This window comes from Teleopsis dalmanni, chromosome 2 (assembly GCF_002237135.1).
Source record: "Teleopsis dalmanni isolate 2A chromosome 2, ASM223713v2, whole genome shotgun sequence".
NCBI lineage: Eukaryota > Metazoa > Arthropoda > Insecta > Diptera > Diopsidae > Teleopsis > Teleopsis dalmanni.
In genome coordinates this window covers 99177139-99200186 of record NC_051847.1, presented here as the reverse complement: position 1 = coordinate 99200186, position 23048 = coordinate 99177139, and the positions used below count along the sequence as shown (strand labels likewise).

Genomic DNA, 23048 nt, shown 5'->3' with positions numbered 1-23048 from the left:
TAAAAATAAATCCCTGGAACTGATCAAAAGAGATCGCGTAGACACTGCAAGGCTTATTGCAGTTCTAACTGGTCATTGGTGTATAGGAACTCACGCAGAGAAACTGCGTATTCCCTATAACTCTCACTGCAGAAGTTGTAGAAGCCCGCAATAGAAAGAAACAATAATACATTTTCTTTGTAAATGCCCAGCTCTAGCATCCAGAAGATATAGGTTTTTAGGAAAATTCTTTTGTGATAGTTTATCAGACTGCTCAATGGCGAAGATGAAAGACCTATTAAATTACCTAAATTCAGTAGGATGGATTTAGTCTTTACTCTTCTATACTAGGGTTCTTGCGAGGAATGTGGTAAGAAAACGACGAAAAATCGCTAATTGAGGTACATTTGAAGTTATCTTATGACCTGCCACTGCAACCAATCAACCAACCAACTCTATTTCCTAGTCAAAAGTTACAGGGCGAAACTCAAACCACATTAGTTCATGTACGATGACAGTTTTGGTTTATTGAAGGAGGTTTTATTGAAGGACAAATGCATTTGAAGTTGTGAAGATTTTCGACCTGCAGCAAGAATTATATATATTACATATGATCGCCAGCATGGTGCAACACATCATAAGCATTCCTGCACACTAATGTGAATTATGTGGATCTATTAAGAGTAAAAACACCAAAGAACATAACTTATCATGGAAACAAGGGCTACATGGTCGTAAAGGGTACATACTCTCTGGCTATTTGTTCAGAATTGGTGACTGATAGCACAAAGCAAAATGAAAATAAAACGAATATTAATATGCTTACTAAGGTTTTACCGTATATAAACTTTTAGCATTATGGTCAATTATCATTATTTATTTATTTGTAATTATTTTATTTAAATTTCACTTATCATTATAACAACAGATTTTGTATATATACAATTAATTTGAAACCTAAAATTACTATATTCAATTACAGTTATTTTCTTTGACCCTTATTTTCGTTGCTCTTAATAATGTTATTTGATTTATTGGAGATATTATTTCATATTACATAAAAATGTTTAAAACATAAATTTAATATACATAAAAAAGCGGATGTGTTAGGCTGTGAATTTATGCTAACACGTGCTTTGATAATATAGCGTTTAAGAAAATAAAATATTATAAAAATTGACACCATTAGCTCTAAATTTTCATATAGTTTTCATATATAATTGGTTTCGAAAAACGTTACGAACAATAAATAAAAATAATAATTCAACATAATAGTGCATCTCTAAGTTTTTTCTACAAAACTTATGTCTTTGAAGCTTCAGTGCGGCATGCAGGTTTTGGACGAGTAATTTCCATACTAATTTTTCCACTCGATGCCTTAATCAATGCATAGCATTCAGGAAAAGAGCAAGCATCTAAATTTTCACCATTGAATTTTGTAATTATATCACCCCGTTGCAATTTATTATCGATTTCCGCGTAACCTGTTGGAGTCTGAAACAAATAATTTAATTATTTTTACATTATTTTACATAAAATTAGACCAAATATTACTAATTCAGAAATCGTGCACCCGCGTTCATTTTCTGTCAGTGAAAGACCAAACTCTTTACCAGGTTTTTTTAAAAAGTCAATATTGAATTTTTCAAATTCCGGTGGATCGGCACGATATACTTGAAATGTTACAGTATTATCGTATTTGGTATGAAAAAGTTGGTGTACTTTTAATGTTGTCATTTCGGCACAATTTACTTGAACACTATTCACTTCTAGAATATGATCGAAAACTTTTAAGCGTTTGTCAGCAGCGATTGCTCCTTCTGGATAAATATGGGTAATTACACATCCAGTCTGTAATCAAAAGATATAAACACATTTGGTTTTTTTTTCATACATGATTTACCTTGACATAGTTGTTCTTTCCGCCAACAACTATAACTCCTAGCGGTTTTTTCTCAATTTTTACTTCAATTATTGTTTTCTTATTCATTTGTACATCTGCAGTTGCGGGTTCTTGTGGTTTCTCAGGTTCCACCTTTGCAGCTTCTGTAAAATAATTAAGGAGTGTATAGAGTGTAAATAGTGTTAATCTTGCATTTTAAACATGTTTTACCCGTTTTCTGCTTTTCTTCAACTTCTTTTTCGGCACGTAAAGTTTCATCATTCTTTAGACTCATAACTATTAAGGTAACAATCCCTTCTGCTCGTTTAATTAACGCAACAGCCTTTTTAGAAAAATTTTTATGTAAATTATCTACTAATTAATAAATTTGTTTCAATAAGTACCTCATCATAACTGCTTTCTAGAGTTACATCTTTATTAACTGCAAGAAGTAAATCTCCTACTTTTATTCCAGCCTTAAAATAAGTTTAAATTATATTGTATAAATTTATATAGTAATTAAGTATAAATGTTTTTAGGTAATATAAAAATGATATTAAATATTAATTTTTTATTATTCAGCATTAAGTTTTTGATTTGAGTTCTAAAGAAAACTGTTCATTGTTAAGCTTCAAATAAACACTTAATATACTTTATGTCGTCTTTTAGGATAGATATACATAAACTGTGTCCTGACCAACACTTTTAAAGCACGTTAAACATGCTTTGATGAAAGAAACTAGTTTTGAAACACGTTTGAATACAATGCCATCGTTGTTGCAAATTTAGTCATAGGATACAAATATTTTTCGCATTATAACCGAGGTTCTCTTCATTTTAAAACGAATCGGTCCGTTTTGATTTTGGAATATCTATTTTAAACTTATTGGTTTATAGACTATCGCAGTGTAATGTTTCAATTTTGCCAAATCTAGGAATTCGTTTGTAGTATACCTTTTGCTCAAAAAGTACTTCGATTTCGTAGATAAAACACACAAATTTAAATTATATTCCAAATTTATTTTATGTCTTACAAAATATGCTCCTTCTGAAGCGATACACATATGCCAACGCTTAACCCAATCTTTCACACACTTTTCGTAGGCCCGTGAAAGTATGGCTTTTAGTTCCTTTAGCGAATTCTCTTTTACCGATTCAATCGACCACGAAGGGGCAATTTGAGTTTCGGAAACAGGAAAAAGTCGCACAGATCCAGATCTGGCGAATATGGTGCCTGAGCGATGACAGTGGTGCCGTGTTTGGTCAAAAAATCGCGTACAACAAGAATTTTCCATAGTAAAAATCGTTAAATGCACTTGATGTAGTCTCACATTAACAGCTGCTGTAAACAAACTAATTGACAGATGGCGCTCAAATTTGTACCATATGTCATAACAAAAAATTTTTCGAAAAAGATCTATTACTTAAGGAGTAGTTAACAAACAACAAAATTCAGATACTTTTTGAGTAGAAGGTACTTCATATTTTCACTGGTTGAGATAATAATATTTCATATCATAGTTTTATCAATGCTCTTGTGCAATTTCGGATGTACATGCGCATATATTATAATCTTTAGCATCCTAAATAAATAAATCAATCTGCGCATGTCATGAATTGTGCTATTGTTATAAAAAACACGTAAATTCTAAAATGTAATAGGGATGTTTGGCATCCTAAAATAAGTATAGTTAAGTTTGAGTAAGTTAATATACAAGAAAAGTATATCCCAGTTTTTTCTATTTAATGTCGACAGTTCCTTGACAAGCCGTATTATAAAATTGGCGTAAAAGTTGGAGATATGCCAAGGAAAACAATATGCCCATTCAAAAAATACATTCAATGTGCTATTACAAATACGAGGGCGGTTTGATAAGTCAGTGACTTTTTGAATTTACCGCGCAGTTACTACACATGCAATAGTGCTGCCGTCAGGTGTAATCTACCAGTGGGCAACTATACAATTTTGAGCACGCTACGTCGTTCAAGACAACCTCGTGAATTTTTACGAAAATGGAAAAAAGTGAAAGCTGATTAAGCATTACTGGCCAAAATCCATGAATTGTGATACGAACTGCTACCCCATCCAGCATATTCTCCAGATTTAGCTCCCTACGACTATTTTCAGTTTCTAAACCTAAAGAAATGACGGCGGTAAGAGATTTGAGTCGAATGAACAAGTCATTACCGAAACAAACGCGTATTTTGAGAGCTTTGAGAAAACCTAAGAAAATTAGAAAAACGCTAGACTAAATGTATCGAGCCAAAAAGTTAAGCTATTTATTTTTAAAAACAGAAAAATAAAACGATCTTCTTTGTGTTGTAGTTGTTTTTGTAATCTCATACAAAAAGTATATGAATCCAGGAACTGGGCTTTCAATTTTAGGTTATTATATATATAATACAATTTTGATCGAGAAAAGATTACTGCGATTTACATATACTACGAATTAATAAAGTAATTATAATTATTTCTAGATCTAGTTAGAATATATGAATTTGTGTGACCTTATTTCACAATATGAAATAATTTATTAAATAATTAAACCTTTATTTGCTACCTTGACAGAATCAAGGATTTCTTGAACCTAATACACATATCCTATTAATTTATAAACATTGCTACGATCTTAGATTATTAATAAATTTTACTTAATTCTTAACTTACCAACATAGCATTTGATTCTTCGCGTAAATCGGAAACAAATATACCGTTACCCACATCGGCATGTTTGCCATAAATGATCATTATGCCTAGAAATCCTTCCTTCTTAACTTGAACTGATCGTGCTTTAGGGAATTGTTCAAATACAAACCGGGTCTATAATAAATTTATTAAATTATTAAACTTTTATTTATAATCCTGCTTACGTCATCTACTACAGCCGGAAATTTTTTAATAGGTTTGACAGATAGACCTTCGTCAGTAGTTTTTCGTCGAGAAGTAATGAGAACAAGCTTTTCACCATCAATATTTTGAAAAACTACGGATGCATTTAAATGACAACGATTTTGTAAAACATTTCCATTTACTTCAAGTATCTCATCACATGGTTTTATATCCACTGTCGCCATAATACCCGTCGGATTTACGCCAGCAACAAAACATGACATCCTTTGACGATCTTTATGTCCTGCAAGAGCAATACCCAATGGAGAACATGATGTCCTCTGCACTTCAATTCTTCGAACATCCTTCATTAAATTATATCTTTTGTTGATTTTAGCTAAAATAAACATATTTATGTAGAATCATGAAATTTTGTATAATATAAAACAATTTTTTACCCATCGTATATCCAAATTCATCCTCTTGTTCTTTATCTCGTTCTTTTTCTTGTTTATTTAGCTTGCAATTTCCAGCCGATGCACGATCAATCTGAAAATAATGAACAAATATACATAAAATAAAGATGTGGAAAATTATAATAGAATATATCGTTTTGCTAAGAGTAATAGATAATAAACTTACTTCGTATCCAGCTTCAGTACGTATACGACCAGTCATGTCTCTTGTATCCTCATCGTCATCTACATTCGTAAAATTTTTGATACGTATTGATGCCGTGAATGGTGGTCTTTTCTCTGTACTTTCAATTTTACTTATTTGAGGTTGTTTCATGGATTGTTTGCTGGGTTGGTCTAATTTTCGAAATATTTATTAAATAATTTTCCAGACTAATAATTTGGGTTTATTTAATTTTACCAGTAAAATGTTTTTGTTTTGATTGAATAAAACCATTTTCAAATCCATCTTGCGTCTTTTCTTCATCCTAAAAAAACCATTTAAAGGAATAACTTTTATTTACAAAAATAAAGTTGACACATAATACTGTTAGAATGTATATTGGTATAGTAGGATATATGAAAGTATCAGTTGTTATTCATACATTGTGACCGAAAAGTTTTCGGGAAATTTTAAATAAAACGCAAAATTCTTAACCTTCATCAATATTTATTTTATCTCCTTCAAAATATGCTCCATTAGAAGCGATACACAAATGCCAACGTTTCTTCCAATCATCAAAACATTTTTTATAGGCGCTTTCCGGTATGGCTTTGAGTTCCCTCTGCGAATTCTGTTTTACGTCTTCTATGGATTCAAAACGCGTTCCTCTGAGTGGTAATTTGAGGTTGGGAAACAGGAAAAAGTCACACGGTGCAAGATCAGGTGAATACGGTGGCTGTTCGATGGTATTTATTGAATGTTTGGCCTTAAAATCGTTGATAATGTTGAACAAATTGAGGTGAATCGGAACAAGCCGGGCGTTGACACGTCGCATACACAAATTGTCCACCAAAATCAAACGAGCCATCTCACGACCGATGCCTAGCTCTCGTGCTATCTCTCTAACACTCACATGAGGATTTTTGAACACGATTTCCTTTGCCTTTTCAATGTTTTCGTCGGTGGTAGAGGTCGAAGGTCGTCCAGAACGCGGCATGTCTTCGACGGTCGTACGACAGTCCTGAAAGGCTTTGTACCACTCATAAACTTGAGTTTTCGATAAAACTGATTCCCCATAAGCCTTTTGTAGCATTCGCAACGATTCTGCACACGAAATTTCGTTCGAAAAACAAAATTTGATGCAAACTCTTTGTTCAATATTTTTTTCCATTGTTTTTTTCGCAACGCACTACTGAGGTGAACTGGTTTCAACAGCTGCCGTAAACGAACTGTCCGACAGATCGCGCTCATTTTTGGCATAGTAATTAAGGACAGTGCTGCCAAACTACATAAACTTAAAATATCGAAAAATATACAGCGCGCGAATTTTAAATGAGAATTTCCGAAAACCTTTCGGTCACAATGTATAAGCAACTTTTACAAGTCTTCAAAAAATATTGAAATATCTACTGTACCTCATTTTGTGTTCTTGATTGCTTTGATACAATACACATTGTTCAAACTATTTACAGTAATTATCTTTCGTTATCAATTTTTTTTTTTTTTTGATATTAAGTACCTGGTAAGTATCGAAAGAAAATATTCCGTGCAAAAGTATATGGTATTGAAAGTAAAGTATAGAGTATATACCAGGGTTCGTATTTGCTCACTCATAAGCACCTCAGGCACATGAGCAAGAGTCAATTATTACGTGAGCCCAAAATTGGTTCATATTAAAGAGGTACTCACCAACGAGAGCCTTCAATTTCATGAGGTCTCACGAGCCGAGAGCTAACTGCTCATTAAAAAGCGATTTATTTTTGATTAGTTTATTTGCTTTATTTATTTTTATTACGTTATTTGCTATTTGAAAACATATAGTTTGAAATTTACTTAGCTTATTACTATTTTTATTAAAATAATATAATGAAACAATAATACATTGTTTTTCGCATGGTAAGCAAATTGTTTTATTACGGACGTGTGCGAGTTAGGCTAAGTTGATGCTAAACCAAATGGGAGATTTTTTAGGATTTTTTGCACAGCACACATTTAGCCATTTATCAACACGTATCGACACATCACTACATTATCGGCACAACTTAGAATTTCCCTCATTTAGAATCCAACTTAGCCTAACTCGCACACGACCTACATTCATGTAAAACTTTGAAATATTAATTTTTTTATTTTAAAATTTTTCGAAACACTATATAATATAGTTCAAAACTTTTTAATTAATATAAAACGATTAATTAAGGAAACGCACAAAATTCAAATAAAAAGTGGCACGAGCCAAATTGTGCAATGAAGACAACAACAATGTCATGAATTTTTAATTTTCTTGTAAGCAGTAGATGAGGTCTCATGAGCCTCAGCTCGTACTCTTGTTTTAATGGCTCTGTTTTGTTTTAATTTAATGGTTGCTCTTGCTTACGAGCGTGAGCTCTGCAATTGGCCTCGCTCGTGAACGTGAGCTATCGTCTGAAAAGAGTTTCTTGCCTGCTCATGACTTTTGAGCAGAATGAGTTGAAAATAACCGCTCATGAATACGCAAATACGAACTCTGGTATATACTTGTAATTACTTATATTTATATATATAAATATCTTTACGTACATTAATCTAACATTAATCTTCGATACAATGAGACGGACAGAGAGAAATATCAAATTCCTCAAAGTACCATATCTTTGATTATGTGGGACTTTATACATGTTTGGTAATATAATATATTACGCATTTGGCGCGATTTTACGTGGTGCTGATGAAGATGTGATGATTTGATTATTACCAAATGGTTCAATGATTCTTATGGCCAAGGGCTCTTGTGTTGTGGATAGCGTTATGACGACTACTGAAAGTGTATGGAGTACCGATGAATGTGCTTATGTCATTGCAGAATATGGTACCTATAATAACATTTGTACACTAAGGAATATCTTTTTAGTGGTCAAGATGTTCTAATGTACATTTATGTATGATAAAATTTTTTGTGTCGAGAGTCTTCTGCCGACATTGATAGATAAAAGAGGAAACAATGCAGATGATGGTTGCTGTTATCGATTTTTATAATCAGAATTCTTTTTCTGAAAGACTTTCAACAATTTTTCGAAAGACTTTTCACAATCGTTGCCAGAATTCCCTTGTTAATTTGATGCCCTTCACAATGAAAACTTTCGTCCTATTTAGTTAGATTATGTCATAAGATAATACAACTGGAGGTATATAGCCAGGAGGACAGATTGAAAATGTTTCAATATGGGTCTTAAGGATAACGCAAAACTTATGATATTTAGTTTTATAATTTTTACGTACCTTATCAAATGTTTGTATTTCCATATTTATTGTTATACCAGCTTCTTTAATAAGCTCTATTACAGCTTGTTCTGTTGCATTTTTTATATCCTTATTATTTAAAGTCATAATACGATCACCAACCTAAAATTTAATAATTGTATAGAAATATTATGGCTTTAGTTACAATAGCTTATGTTTTTACTCCTCATAGTTTTAATTATTGAAACAATAAAAATATAGTAGTAATAATAAATATGTTTGTGCTTTTATAGCAGCATATATATATATAAAATTATATATCATTTATAATTATAGATAAGAAATACAAATCTCTTTGAATGTAGTTGTACATACCTTAAGTTGTCCACAAACATGTGCTGGACTGTCAGGAACAATTCCTTTGATGAATATTCCCGAAGTTTTTGTGTTGGGTGAGTCTTTAACCTATAATATTGTGTTAAAATGTTAAATAAAATTTTTTTATTATAAGCTATAAATGTATTACTTTAAGTGTATTACATAAGAGAAGAGGAGAAATGAACTTTCACAAATTTTGTATCAGTCTAATTATTTAACAAATATCTAATCCGAGAAGTTTTGTAATTCACGAATCCACACCACACAATTGAAATAAATATTTTTTTTCTTCTTCTTTTCTTTTATTTATTGAATCACTAAAAAGTCTAACAATAGTTATTTAAATCTTACATACTAAAAATATACATTTAAAGTTTATGTCACAAACCTAAACTTTCCTTGTTTAAAACGTAAGATTCTTAACTTTTGATTTTTAATAATAATTGAACTTGATGTGGTAATACATTTAGGATGCATTAAAGGTATGTCGGTAAATCTGATCTTTTTAGATGGGATATATTTCTTGTTCTGGTAAGATATTAAACGAGTAGGTTAGGAAGCACAATTATTTTAGTATCATATTTTTGCCGTAGGAGAGCTAGCTCGTCTTTAACTAGATGTACATGAAGGTCCATATGTATGATGGAATTTCTGAGGAACCAGGGTGCTCCTGTTAATGAACGAAGTATTTTTGACTGAATGTGCTGTGTAATATCTACATTTGACGGCTTCACCCCAGAGTTGGGCCCCGTATTTCCATATAGGCTTAATCATAGTTTTATATAACAGGACTTTGTGAGCAAGCTGTAATCTTGAATTTTTATTGAGTAACCAATACAATTTAAGGAACCTTAGTTTTATTTGTGTTTGTTTTACGGCTATGTGTTGTATCCATGTCAATCGTCGGTCTAAATGAATACCAAGATATGTAACGGTTTGGGATGCTGGTATAATAACGTTATTAAGAGTTACGAGTGGACAAGTATCTTTTCTAAGTGTAAAGGATATGTGTGTATTTTTCTTGTTCATTTACGCGAATACGCTAGTCGTTTAGCCAGTTTTGAACGTCCTTGAGATGAGCCTATAGTTCCTGGGAAGTGGTGAAAGAATTTTTATGAACACTGAGAAGAGCAGTACCGTCTGCAAACGTAGATGTTATTATTTTTTGACTAGTTAGCAAATCCGATGTAAATATGAGGTATAAAACCGGTTTCAAAAACGCTGCCCTGCGGGACTACAGCATTCACTTCAATCTCATCTGTGGTTGTATCCTTGAGTTTTACCTTGAATTTACGTGTAGTTAGGTAAGAAATCAATAGTTTATGGAAAGAAGCTGGAAAAATTTGCCTAATTTTAAATATTAGGCCTTCGTGCCATACTTTGTCAAAGGCCTGTGCACTGTCAAGAAATAGGGCAGAACAGAATTTTCCTTCATAGGCCTTTCTAATTTCGTTTGCCACTCGGTGAACTTGCTCAATTGTGCTGTGTTTATGCCGGAAATCAAATTGGTGAGTAATACACGGGGGAAGCTTTGTTAACAATAATTTTTCAAACATCTTTGAAAGGGTTGGCAGTAAGCTAATTGGTCTGTAAGAGGTTATTTGTGTTACGTCCTTGCCAGCACTTTCCGCATTTCTAATGCTGGCACTAATTTTTAAATGACCCGTAGGTGAATTGGGTGTAAAACCGTTTTCAGGTGTTCAGCAAATGCTAGAGCTTTTTTCTCATTACTCGTTGCCCATTTTCCGTTTCCCAGCCTTAGGGGTGGTTCAGTTTCCTTTGGGCCTTTTAATCGCTTAGTGGCTTTCCAAAATAAATATAATAAATAGATATCATATTATCTCGATGAGCTCAATCACTTGCTGAGAGCAAGTAGCAATTTTGTTCTTGTGTAAGTGTTTTTTATTAAATTATATTATTAAATTATATTATTGTTAGGGGATGTGTTAGGGGATTTTTCTGGTGATATTTTGTTTAGATTAATTGAGAGTCCTTTCTCATAACACCAATGTTGAGTGATGTCAAGGGTTAGTTGCACCCTATCGGTTATGGTAGAGTTAAGTTTGCCAGATCATCTGTAAAGTCCTGAACTTCGTATCTGAGGTCATCAAGAGTCTGTAAGAGCTCGTCAATGACCAATAGTCATTAGAGTGGCGATGAAACGCCTCTTTGAGGGTATACTTTAGTTGACTTGACAATTAATCTCTTGCCCCCATTTTAAAGATTATCATCTCATTTCTCAGCATATTGAGAATCCATCTCATGATCAGTCGATGTATTCCTTTCCCGATCAATTCTTTCTTAATTGATTTGAATGTTGGGTTATGAAAAGTTCCTGTAATATCAACCAATGTACAGAGAGCTATTCCTTTCTCATCTAAAGCCTTATCGATTTTACGTCAGACTGTGTATAGCGGTCTCAGTTAATTTGCCCGACTGGTAAGCATATTGCTCAATATGAAGAGGTGAAACTTTAATTTGAACTTCCCTGATATATTGATCTAGAATCTTCTCCATTGCTTTAAGCCGAAAAGAAATGAGGCTAATGGGCCGAAAAACTTTTGCCGTGCGGTCTTTTTGCCTGCTTTTTAGCCTGCTTTTTTTGGATATGAAACCTACCATAGCCTTCGCCAATATTTAGATATCATGCCTAAAAAAGAGTTATCCTAAACATTTTTGTTGTTATCGGTGCTAATATATTAACGCGTCTTTGAAGAAGACACGGTTCTATATTGTCGATAGCTATATTTCTATATTTAGTCCATATAAATGGAATAAAAGTGAAGATGGTCCATTAAGTTTTATTGATTGTGAATATTTCACAAACCAGTGAGAGTTTTCTTCGTGTAGCCACCAAGAAATGAGTATCCTCGGTGGTTTCCCTAGTCTCAATGTACATAGCACAGCTTTAAAAATAAGTGTCCAGCAATATCTGCCCAGTTTCCCCCAGACATTTCGTAAAGTTTCCCTCAGCCATCATTAGTGTATAGAGGACGTTTAAATGCTCTTTGTTCAGGGATGTCTGGAGTCCTGTAGTCGCTGGGAGTGTTTCAATTTTCTCACAGTGCCCCCTTCATGATATTCTCTTTTAGCTCCTCAATTTTTTATTGTAAGAATAAAGTTCCTGTGTTGTAGCAGGATAAGAATACTACTTCAGTAGATCTTTGCTTGTCGTTAAAGGCACTAAAAGAGAAAATGCACAGGTCAAAGTAGGGTTTCCTACTACGATTCCTGGTAAAAAGTGGGGGGGGGGGCGTAGGTCAAAGTAGCTTGTTATGATTCCTAATAAGTCGATCCCTTTGTTAGCAGGTTAAGGGTAATCTCCAAGGGGCTAGGGGTATGTTTGCACACATCTGCTCAGGTCCTGCTAAGTTGACCAGCCTTTGGAAAGTGCGACTATTTATCAGGTCAACTGTGAAGTGAAAGTACGGTCATGTCTCTGCTTATCGCTTGACGCAGATAGTCGGGCGGGGTTGCTGTAAACATCCTTTTAGAGAATGATAAGAAAGAATGATTAAATGTATATGTGATTGAGTGGAATTCATGTATTAGAAACAAAGCCCCTAAACTAAAGTGAAACAGCTACGCCTTTTGCTTGGCTGCTGGGATGTAAACAAACTCAGGATACCTGGCGAAGCTTTCCGCAGGTGGACATATTTGTTTTCACAAATCGTGGAATAAAATTGATTAAAAAATTTTAACAAACCCTAAACAAGGTGAGGTGGTTGACACTGATAAGGTGGACAATGAGGCTTCAAGAGACGCAAATTATGGCCCTGTCCATAAGAGGTCCTTTGCCTAGGCTGCTGCAACGAATCTCAATATGGGTGTTATTGATTCAAGATTCGAAGGATCTCTTGGCTAGAAATACTTAGTTGCTTTCAAAGCATCTTTGTTGAACGCCGTGGAGCCGCTAGATGGCGGTATAGGTGACATAGGGTTTGTTGGTAATGCTCGCCTTGAGGATGGTTACATTACCATTAAATGTAAAAACCAACAATCCAAGGGATATTTATTTTTGTCTACGAGTCTACCGTAGGTAAGGAAAGTATTCTCAGCAGACTGCAGAAGTAAAACAGCTTTATTAAAGACACTACGAAATAAGGGTCACTAATTTCAGCAAGTTTGGCGATACAAGCAGTGTTGGCATCATGCTTGCAGGGTGTTGCCCTAAAGAAGACGCTGAGGCGATTAAGACCGGAAGAGGCACGCTCAACTGTGGTCTAGATCAAGCCAAAGCTGTTCTTTCTACAAACAACTGAAAAATAAGGACATGCATAATGGTAAAGAAGGGGATACACTGCATCCAAATCCCTAATCTATGCTTATCAGACTTTACTACAGTAAGAGTAGGGAGCGATGCAAACACCCTAATCGTGGCGTCTGCCATACGACTCAACTGAACTACCTCCTAGTCAGGAGGTAATCAGACTGATGGGGTATTATTGGAAGAAAAAGCTACAAATCGTCATGAAATGTGATGCGAACGCACACTACGTTTGAGTGTGAAGCACCTCCTAAGTAAGTCGGATACAAAACTTGGTCACCAAAGACCCAGACTCAGAATGGTACTATGACGGAGAACATAGCACTCACCAAGTACTCTTATGGAAACCCATTTTCCAGGAAGTTTTAAATATGATGATTTCTCCCAAAAAGGGAATGAACAGTGAGGAAAGATTTGAAGCAGAAAGGAAAGGCATATTTACAGCGCTCCTGCGGTGGGTATTGACCTGCCAGTCAGTAAGGCCAGTCAGCCTTACCTCGTTCATGCTTAAAGCTATGGAAAAGGTAATAGTGGACTATCTAGAATTCACTACGCTACTGAAACATACTTAAAGCAGAGGTCCACATGCCTATAGTGCGAAGAGATTCATAGAGTCTGCCCTGCACGACGTCGTGAAGGCAGCTGAGAGAGAGCTAACTTCAGTAGGCATATCGATGGCTATCATGATAGATATCAAAGGTGCCTTTGACAAAGTAAACTTTAATAAATTAAAATCTGTTCTTTTCTGACCGAGAAATCTGTTCACTTATTACTGGATGGATTGATTTCATGTTAAGGCAAAAAACAATAAACCTACAAAATGGAAATAAGCTGCTTGCAATAGAAAGAGATGTGGTTAGCGAACGGAAGCCACTTTAGCTTTAACTCAATAATGAGATCCTAGAATCCGAACTATAAAAAGGACCCAAGTCGTTTCATGGTCTACTTCGATCAATCCTTCACTTCAGTGGGCTATTTGTTAGACGGTGCGTTGTCCTAACGTCCAACAACATTTATATATATATATATTGTAAGCCATTAAAGTATCTTTATATGATGCTTAGGCCCTGATGGCTCTGTTAAGGAGCTGAAAGGTTTATTTGCACAAAATGTTCAGTTCTTTATTCCACCATGGCATGTTCCAGGTCTACAGCTATTTTTAAAAGCCTTGTAATAATATTTTCATGTTTGTTTACTTCAAGGTTTAGTTCCTGACTATTAGTTAATTTTAGATTTATTACCTTAATTTACCACCATTAAATTATTTGCAGTGATATAATCATAACAACTCGCCTCGTACATTAGTGTCCGTGCTTACTCATACCCATGGATCTTGTTAGTTGGATTCGTGTTCTTAATGAACGGAGTATGATCATGCGTAATATAGTATCTGTATACGTTAAGCCTATGCCATACCAAGAACATGGTGTAAAGAGTGTCTTAACTACGACAGAGCAAAATTAACATCATTACTTTATTTAATCCATTAAGTACCAGGCAATTTCAGACTTGAAATTTTTTGGTAAAATTTCTATAGTAAATAGTAAAATAAAACAAGTTGAAGTAAATGAGAAAAGTTTAATATTTATTTGAAAGATTACTCTCACTTTCTTTTTCCCTAAAAAATACAAAATATTCTTTGAATATTAAAAAGAATTCAAAATTAGCCGGTGGTCCAAAATGGGTTAATGTAAACAATAGAGTAATTTTAATTTATATTTAAAAAATATAAGAATGTAGGAACGCATTTGACACAGGATGGCATTAATTATACTTTACCCTTAGAATTTTAATGCACTAGTAGGAACATACAAAAGTGCAATAATGATAGAAAACTAAGAATATTTTTATTAAAATATTTATTTTCAACTGAAACTGTAATGCAATAATTATATTAAGAAAGAAAACAATAATTAAGAAAATATAATAAAAACATCATCATTTATATACTGTTGATGTTATTTGATGTTATACCCCTGTAAAATAATTATATGTGCAAAATTTGTTTTTCGTTATTCTCTTCTTAGAATAATGGTACTAATTTTTTTTATATACAGTTGATTCTGTAGTTGAGTTTAACTTCTCTGACCATATATGGAGTTTTTTTTGTATACTATTTGTGGTACCGTTATCATGATTAATAACAATAGGTAGCAAATTTCATAGAAAATAATTATATGTGCAAAATTGTTTTGCTTCTCGAAGTGTCAACAGTAAATGGAAATAAAGTATTATAAAGTTTTTTTTTTAAAGTATTGAAGAGTAAAGAATAATTGGTAAGTAAAATACTTATTATTTATTAATAAATATTTATTATTTTAATTAATTTAGATAAAAAATGCCGCATGGGACGGAATTTTCAAGTGAAGAGTGCGGAAAGATTATTGGAATGAGTTTTGCTGGGATGAAAAGTGGCGAAATATCTGCTGCTGGTTATAGACACCTGAATACTATAATAAACTTATTAAAAAATCTCGAAAAATATGGTGTTATAAGAGAGGCGGCCGCTTACCAACTATTAACAACCGAACAAAACGGCATATTCAGCTTCTTGCTACCAATGAGAGGATGAGTTGCAGACAAAGAAGAAATGAATTAGATTTGTCTATCACTAGGCAATGCGTGCAACAAATTATGAAAAAATACTTAAAGCTAACATATGAGTCGAAAGTTCCCAAACCGCGCCTTACACAAAGACATAAAAATGCTCGTTTAGCTTTTCATGACAAATATAAGTTTTGGGACGAGGAATTCGAAACAGTTGTTTTCAGTGATGAAAAAAAGTTTAATCTAGATGGTCCAGATGGTCAACATAAATATTGGAGAGATATTTGTCATCCACGTCAGAATTGCAACAAACGCAACCATGGTAGTGGTTCACTAATGGTGTGGGCTGCCTTTAGCTCGAAGGGAAAGTCTAATATATGCTTCGTACCATCAAAAATGAATTCGGAAATATACATAAATCTGTTGGATAGCGAACTGATAAATTTCGCTGAAAATATTCATGGAGATAATTGGACTTTCCAACAGGATAATGCTCCAATACATGTTCCTTGTGCTACAAAGAAATTATTTGAAGAGAGAAGCATCCCATTGCTAGATTGACCGGCTATGAGTTCTGACATAAATCCAATAGAGGATCTTTGGGGTATTCTTAGTGCCAATATTTATGCTTATTCGAAGCAATACGATACTCTTAAAGAGCTGAAAAATGACATACTGGACGAATAGGCCAAAATTGACCTCCTACTATTTTAAAAATTGGTAGATTCAATGCCACATAGGATACAGTTAATAAAAATAAATAATGGAAACACATTACCTTATTGAAAAATAAAAAAAATTGAATCACATAAAATAATTAATTGTTTTTAGCAAAAAATGTGAATTGCACATATAAATATTTTCTATGAAGATTTAAAATAAAGTTAATTCTTCACTTAAAAAAAATTAATTTGAATAAAATTGTTTTATTATTTTAATTACACTACTAAACATAAAAACAAATAATAAACTAAATTCACCCTAACAAAATTTGTTGGAGTTTAAATTAGATTTTAAGTACTGCACATATAATTATTTTACTGGGGTATATATAAAATGAGTAATTTCCTTACCTCTCCTCTAACAATGCATATTCCAAAACTTTTGTATCCTGTTTTGTTCAATGTAACAATGCGAAATTGATCTGTAATTATTATTATATACATTACTTATTATTAACATTATAACAGATTTTTATATATGTATAATTTTTTGTAATAAAATTGGAATAATTGTAATTCAGACATTTCAGTCTAGACTTTCCTTTTTTTGTTTTGATACTGCTAGTTACCGATTATTTTATTGTTACAAAACTAGTCAAGTATAACCTTAATGTGTTTCATAACTATATCTAATATTAGCCTGATATGCAAACTTATTAATTTCACGTACAGAATGGCCTTCTGTTGTGAAAGCTTATATTTTTTCAACTTAATGTGCACATATACATACTTAGTTAGCTGTTATAGAAACGATATATAGCCTTCTCTTTTCAACTACGTAGGACATTATGACCCGTTGTGACAGCACTACTCAAAACCGGACCTTAAACGTTTGTTAATTATGGCACCATATGAGCGAGATATTAGCACTGCACTGTTCTGTGAGAATACTAAAGCCGTAACTACGTAAGAAATTTGATCTGCTTTAAATTAGAGTGGGCAACTGAAGGAGATGCATTCCACTATTTCTTCATCTCCACAACTTTTACCATATTTATAAGACGAAACTTTTAATGGCTAATGACAATTAGCAGATTACTGTCACCAGTTGGTTATAGTTGGAGTTGCGCATATGTGATTTTCATTTATGTGATACGACAGTCACTATTTATATTTTAAATCTTGGCAACTCTCGTTGTTGTCAGGTCTCATCTGACGTTTTCATACGAAAGTTTGACATTATTAAACATAATATACCATACGCTTTTTGTCAAGAGAACGTTATTTGTGGTACTCGTATTTACAGTGATTTGTAAATTGAGTGTTCGCAAAAAAATTAAAATAAATCTAGAAAATTTTCGTGCGATGATTTATTACGACTTTCGACGTGGATTATCAAGACAAGACTGTACTGATCAACTTCTACATTTAGCGATGAAGCTCCATACTTTGCCACTGTGAAACGCTGGTACAATGATTTTAATCGTGGCCTCAGTTCACTCACTAACGAAATTCGTGAACAACTGATGCGTCCAAAATCAGTTGTTGTGCCAGAAAACATTGATGCTGTGCAAAAACTGATATGAGAATGCTACATACTGAGGGAACCGTCATTTTTCACCAGTATATAAAATATTGCATGATCATTTAGCCGTGAGAAAGTTTTTTTTTTCGTTGTATTCCATCTCCTATTATTTAACAAAATCTCAAAAAGATGCTCGTGTCGATTGGTGCGGTGGATTCAAATGCTCAAGAAGTGCAATAGCGGTGTTTCAAAAGACGTATATAAGATTGTACCAGGTGTTAAATCATGGACATATGCATATGAGCAGGAACGTAAATAGCAATGGACTCTACAAGAGTTTCAAGATGAAAGGTTTCATTGCTAAAGATGATACTTTCATGGAATAATAACTTTAGCTAAAAGTTGTCTACTAAAGTATCGCAAGTGTGGCAAAAATGACATTATTAAAACTGAGCAAATTTCTAGATTTATATCTAGAAATCACCAGCATATATATATAATGCATTTAATATAATTTTAAAAACATTTTTTGATCCAATGGCAATTATGTTGTTGTTCTCTAGAAAAATTTAAATAAACTCACGCGTCATACAAGTTTTATGACACGTACGCGACGTACCCTTTCAATATATTCTTGACAATATTTAACTAAAAAAAGAAGTAATATTTTTGAAACAAAATAGAAGCTTGACAAGCAACGTAGAAATTCGTTTGCTCATATGACAGAGCACCACAATTGCTGAGTGGTCAATGCGCCGACATGTGGTGGCAATTTCATGATGGAGTAATGAGTGATATTGCTGATGTAGCACAGTGTAAAAGCTGTTGCGTTATGTCACAGTAATAAAAAATATATACGTGTTAGTGTAATCCATTCTACGAGGAATTTATAAATGTTTTAGCTTAATCCAAATAAGTTTTTCTGTCACTTCTAACTGAAGATGAGACACGTATGCATTATACACGGAGGTGAAATTTTCTTTTAACCCGGACGTAATCTTTATAACTAATGAAGGTTTTGAGGGCCTTGAAGAAACTTATTTTTTAGAAGTTATAAATTGGAATACTTCTGGACCAATTTAATTTAAAAACACAGTCCCTTTATAGTTTTCACGTAAATTGGTAAGACATATACTGTATTTTCATAGGTATGTGTATGTAGTCTCGAAACAATTTGTTTATTCTTACAGAAAAAACAGTTAATTGTTTTCTAGGTTAAATTACTGTAATAAAATTGCATATTTTTGCCGTAAAGTATTTGATTCATATTGCAGCAGAAAACTTTAGTTTCTTTGATAAAATACTACAAGCAATCAGTTATGCATATTGACGTTAAAAAGGTATGTGGATTTGTTCAGAAGTAACTTGCGAACGAATTTTATTAGTCATGTTGAATAGGTTTTACTATTTTACAATTCATCCGATGGATCAGTTATGTTTATTTAGTGCAATATTAAATTTTGGTTCAAGAAAATAATACTAAACTTTACACGATGAAAGCACCTATTGCCAAAACACGCTGTAAAATTGTGTGCGGACTTCTCTCTGGATATTGTAAACCGCAATAAAACATTTCAGTCATCTCAGCCTGTAGAGTTGATGGTAACTGTCACTTAAAAAACCAGTACAGTTTTCCTGTTTATCTTTATCTTTAAGGATATGATCACTATGCTCTAGGTATTATTTAATAATTAGATTCTCAGTAAAAGCGAGAAGATAAAGCGAGAAGATAATGAACCTTTAAAGTTAGCCAAATTTCTTATAACATGATTATGATTGATGAGTTTCTTTAAATTATAATTCGCTGTTTTGATTTAAGGGAAAGGTAGATGTAACGAGTTAAGAACGGAGAATATTAACTATTCGCTATTATTATCAGTTTATTTAAAGAGTTCTTACTCTTTGGTACTCTTCACTTAAGTATGGAAACAGAAAGTACTACATTATGGGTTTGTAACGAGAGTTTGCAATTAACAAGGTTACTTCGATGAAACCTAAAATGTTATACCATATATGATAAACCTTCTCAACAAAATAATACGTGTGTCTTCTATTAAATATTGACTTTTTCTGCATTTTAATTATTTTTTTTTACAATAAATTGCTGATTTTATTTCTGAAATTATGTTTTTAAAATAGTGTCCTTCGTTATTAAAAAATAATTTAGTAGTTAATCAAGGATGCCTGTTTTATATAAGATGTCTCACATTTCTATATACTGAACAATATTTTCAATAATGACTTACTCGACTTCTCGGAGTTAAATTGAACCATATTGACGTCTGTTCAGATGCGAAGCTACTTTTTTGCACTTAAACTAATATTTTTAATTTTTTTTTTAATTATCTATTTTCAGGTGAACATAAGTTACGTTATTACTCTATTGAATTCGCGTCTATACTGATTCAAGACTAAAAAACAAAAGTGGTTGGTGCACTAACCTAGCTCTCGTTTTTATGTTAGTATTGCCTTCATTGATTTTTTAGTTCATAATGTGGATATATTGATTTCAATCTATATCTATATAAGTATTTCCTAAAGTTATGTTATAGAGTAAAATTCAAAGATTGAATGTTACAGACACAGAGTCTGTGAAATTTATTATTTAAGGATTTCATAAGTTGTCAAAAATAATATACTGTGTTTCCGTATATATTTTAAATTATAGCTCTAATAGAAAAATGCCTTCACGTATAAGAGCATGCTTATGAGTGTAAGTTGGTAAAGAAGACATATAAATTCTAAAACTAATAAATCGATACTTTTGGTTCAGTATAGTACTTTGAACAGAAATGCTTTAATAAGAATAAACATGCCAACAAACAAGAATTCTTTAAAATGTGCACTGATGTAATAAAAGTTATACATTATTTTTTTTATTTGTAGTTCATTGTTTACAATGTAATGATTTAATGACATAATCATTTGAAAGATTGATTTGGGTATATATAAGGGAATCAATGACACCAAAATTAGTTTATATATCTAAACATACATAATTTTTGCCTTTTCGAATGTTCACTGAAATTAAAACTTTTGCCTTATTACTAAAAATTTGTTAATGAAGCTATTAATGAAGCTATGTAATGAAACTATTTCATAACATATATCTCCGAGATTCACTAAAATTTCATCTACATCATCATCTTATGATATAATAATCTATAGATAACTTAAATTCCTAGCAACTGTTTAGTAAATTAAATTAACGTAAAAGAATATTTAATTTGTAGCGAAAATATTGTAAGAATGTTGGAATTGATGAAGACCATAGACATGGTCTCATCATTCATGCTTCTCAAAATATGAATTGTGGGTTGAACTAAATAAAGTAAATATTGCAATTTCTAAAAATAATTTATTTGCATTTTTAATCGAAAAACTAAATTGCATTGGAATTTAAAAAAATATATACAATAATTAACTTAAATTTCAAGAAAACGTAACCTTTATAGATCAATGCCACTCAGCAACACAGCTATTAAAGTCAGGTCAATACCTAACTCGTTTTGAATTCACAGTATAATTTCTTAAGGAAGTTATTGATGTAGTAATTGAAAAACTACATTTGTTGCTTCACTATATCTGACGTTTTAAAAGTAAGCTAGTGTTTGAATCAATAACAAACACTAGCAAAACCAATTTTGTCGCATATTGTGAAGCCCCAAAACAATCTAATCCAACTAAATCCAACCTGATCTCTCCTTTAAAACTTTTATAATAACCATAACCATATCTTGCTTTTTCTTGAGGAAAGCAAGATTGCCATACCTCAGGCAATATTTGACTATACACATTAGGTAAAATGATTTCTGGTTTACTAGGCGTTTCAAAATAAGTTTTATTTTTTATTATTTTTATATACCCCAGTAAAATAATTATATGTGCAGTACTTAAAATCTAATTTAAACTCCAACAAATTTTGTTAGGGTGAATTTAGTTTATTATTTGTTTTTATGTTTAGTAGTGTAATTAAAATAATAAAACAATTTTATTCAAATTAATTTTTTTTAAGTGAAGAATTAACTTTATTTTAAATCTTCATAGAAAATATTTATATGTGCAATTCACATTTTTTGCTAAAAACAATTAATTATTTTATGTGATTCAATTTTTTTTATTTTTCAATAAGGTAATGTGTTTCCATTATTTATTTTTATTAACTGTATCCTATGTGGCATTGAATCTACCAATTTTTTTAATAGTAGGAGGTCAATTTTGGCCTATTCGTCCAGTATGTCATTTTTCAGCTCTTTAAGAGTATCGTATTGCTTCGAATAAGCATAAATATTGGCACTAAGAATACCCCAAAGATCCTCTATTGGATTTATGTCAGAACTCATAGCCGGTCAATCTAGCAATGGGATGCTTCTCTCTTCAAATAATTTCTTTGTAGCACAAGGAACATGTATTGGAGCATTATCCTGTTGGAAAGTCCAATTATCTCCATGAATATTTTCAGCGAAATTTATCAGTTCGCTATCCAACAGATTTATGTATATTTCCGAATTCATTTTTGATGGTACGAAGCATATATTAGACTTTCCCTTCGAGCTAAAGGCAGCCCACACCATTAGTGAACCACTACCATGGTTGCGTTTGTTGCAATTCTGACGTGGATGACAAATATCTCTCCAATATTTATGTTGACCATCTGGACCATCTAGATTAAACTTTTTTTCATCACTGAAAACAACTGTTTCGAATTCCTCGTCCCAAAACTTATATTTGTCATGAAAAGCTAAACGAGCATTTTTATGTCTTTGTGTAAGGCGCGGTTTGGGAACTTTCGACTCATATGTTAGCTTTAAGTATTTTTTCATAATTTGTTGCACGCATTGCCTAGTGATAGACAAATCTAATTCATTTCTTCTTTGTCTGCAACTCATCCTCTCATTGGTAGCAAGAAGCTGAATATGCCGTTTTGTTCGGTTGTTAATAGTTGGTAAGCGGCCGCCTCTCTTATAACACCATATTTTTCGAGATTTTTTAATAAGTTTATTATAGTATTCAGGTGTCTATAACCAGCAGCAGATATTTCGCCACTTTTCATCCCAGCAAAACTCATTCCAATAATCTTTCCGCACTCTTCACTTGAAAATTCCGTCCCATGCGGCATTTTTTATCTAAATTAATTAAAA

General features: G+C 32.5%; 1 protein-coding gene across 1 annotated transcript; it reads right to left on the bottom strand.

The window, feature by feature from the left end:
* Positions 1-863: 863 nt before the first annotated feature.
* On the bottom strand, positions 864-20287 carry LOC119678319 (inactivation-no-after-potential D protein-like). Its single transcript, XM_038090085.1, has 14 exons — positions 20154-20287; positions 16794-16864; positions 8904-8993; positions 8568-8690; positions 5568-5634; positions 5334-5503; positions 5150-5240; positions 4733-5088; positions 4530-4682; positions 2266-2337; positions 2093-2204; positions 1883-2025; positions 1534-1830; positions 864-1473 (listed from the first exon to the last, which is right to left on the bottom strand). The coding sequence occupies exons 1-14, from the start codon at positions 20179-20181 to the stop codon at positions 1282-1284; spliced, it is 1965 nt and encodes a 654-aa protein (XP_037946013.1). The 5' UTR covers positions 20182-20287; the 3' UTR covers positions 864-1281.
* Between the last annotated feature and the right edge of the window lie 2761 nt (positions 20288-23048).

Coding starts and splice junctions, on each gene's coding strand:
- LOC119678319 (XM_038090085.1), bottom strand. CDS start 20,181: ATGGTTCAATTTAACTCCGAGAAGTCGA. Junction 16,865..20,153: donor ATTTAACTCCGAGAAGTCGA/GTAAGTCATTAT, acceptor TAATAATTACAG/ATCAATTTCGCATTGTTACA. Junction 1,474..1,533: donor GGTGCACGATTTCTGAATTA/GTAATATTTGGT, acceptor TATTTGTTTCAG/ACTCCAACAGGTTACGCGGA.